This window comes from Egretta garzetta, unplaced genomic scaffold (genome assembly GCF_000687185.1).
Source record: "Egretta garzetta isolate BGI_Z169 unplaced genomic scaffold, ASM68718v1 scaffold849, whole genome shotgun sequence".
Classification (NCBI taxonomy): Eukaryota; Metazoa; Chordata; class Aves; order Pelecaniformes; family Ardeidae; genus Egretta; species Egretta garzetta.
This window is the reverse complement of record NW_009260783.1, coordinates 263762-265397: the sequence shown is the minus strand read 5'-3', so window position 1 is coordinate 265397 and position 1636 is coordinate 263762. Positions and strand designations below refer to the sequence as shown.

Here is a 1636-nt window from a genome sequence, read left to right as displayed (position 1 = left end):
CTGCACCCTGACGCCCCCAGTGCTGAGCCCCTGTCCCCGCAGGCAGGGCTTCGAGCCCATCTCGCCGCCCCCCAGCAGCACTGCTGGCTCTACCTCCTACCCGGTGTATTACGGCATGGCAGCAGGCAAAGCCGAGCCTCTCAGCAAGGTCAAGGAGCTGCCGGAGGTGGTGGAGGGGAGCTCAGAGGAGGAGGACGTGGACCACGAGCTGGTGGAGAAGAAGGTAAAGCAGACACTGCAGGGGACGATGCCCTCGGGGTTCCCCACTGCCATCGCCGGGTGCTTGTTGGGGACTGGGGGCATTGACAGATGCTCATGGGGGCTGGGGCATCTGGTTGCTTGTGGGAGCTAGGGGCATTGGCGGTTGCTTATGGGGACCAGGGACGTCGCTGGGTGCTCCTAGGGACCAGGGGCACTCCTCAGTGCTTGCAGGGACTGGGACGCTGCTGGATGCTCACAGGGACCAGGGGCATCTCTGGGTGCTCACAGGGGCTGGGATGTTGCCAGATGCTTGCAAGGACCAGGGGCATTGTCAGGTGCTTGTGGGGCCTGGGAATGTCACCGGGTGCTCATGCGGGCGAGGGGCATTGCTCGGTGCTTGCAGGGACTGGGACATTGCCAGATGCTCACAGGGAGTGGGGGCATTGCTATGTGCTCATGGGAACCAGGGGCATCACCAGATGCTCACGGTCATGGGCCCCAGTGCAGCGTGGCACACCTGCACCTGTGTGCCCGTCCCCCATCCCGACGGGGGGTGGCCTCAGTCACCCCTGGCCCCTTCCCTCCGGCAGCTACAGCTGATCGAGAGCCTGAGCCGCAAGCTGGCAGTGCTGCGGGAGGCACAGCGGGGGCTGCAGGAGGACATCAGTGCCAATGGGGCACTGGGCGAGGATGTGGCCGCCCGCCTGCAAGCCCTCTGCACCCCGGGGGAGTTTGACAAGTACCGCCTCTTCGTGGGTGACCTGGACAAGGTGGTCAACCTCCTGCTCTCCCTCTCGGGGCGCCTGGCCCGGGTGGAGACCGCCCTGGGCAGCCTGGGGCCGCACGCCCCCGCTGAGGACAAGGTGGGCACGGGGCAGGGGGGCACCCATGGGGTGTCGGGGTGCAGGACCCCCCAAAACGCCTCCCATCTTGCCTGCAGGTGGCCCTGCGGGAGAAGCAGCGGCTGCTGGCGGCGCAGCTGGAAGATGCCAAAGAGCTGAAGTAGCAGCGAGAGCTGGAGGAGAAGATCAAGCTGGGCCAGGAGCAGCTCCGCTGCCTGCGCGAGAGCCTCGGCCAGGCCCCCAAGGGCTGCTAGCCCCCTGGCCAGCGTCCCCCCGGGCCACTGGCTGTGGCCCCAGCTTGCTTCCCAGCAGCGAGAGCTGGAGGAGAAGATCAAGCTGGGCCAGGAGCAGCTCCGCTGCCTGCGCGAGAGCCTCGGCCAGGCCCCCAAGGGCTGCTAGCCCCCTGGCCAGCGTCCCCCCGGGCCACTGGCTGTGGCCCCAGCTTGCTTCCCAAGCAGATCTGGCCCCTCGGGCGCTCTCCCTGCGTCCATCCGTCTGTCCAGCCCCTGCCTTTTATTTATTTTTCTGGTTTACTGAGCAGGGGAGGGGGTGCCAGTCCAGGCGCTGGCAGAGGGTGGGGGGCGTGCCACAGG

At 67.1% G+C, this 1636-nt stretch overlaps 1 protein-coding gene across 1 annotated transcript in view; it reads left to right on the top strand.

The window, feature by feature from the left end:
* Positions 1 to 1225, top strand: part of LOC118453063 (protein Shroom4-like) — a 2665-nt gene extending 1440 nt beyond the window's left edge. Inside the window, exons 2-4 of the mRNA XM_035901752.1 lie at positions 43 to 223; positions 792 to 1064; positions 1142 to 1225. Coding sequence (XP_035757645.1) covers positions 43 to 223; positions 792 to 1064; positions 1142 to 1207 — 520 coding nt within the window. The 3' untranslated portion in view covers positions 1208 to 1225. The remainder of the gene's footprint in view (positions 1 to 42; positions 224 to 791; positions 1065 to 1141) is intronic.
* Positions 1226 to 1636: the final 411 nt, after the last annotated feature.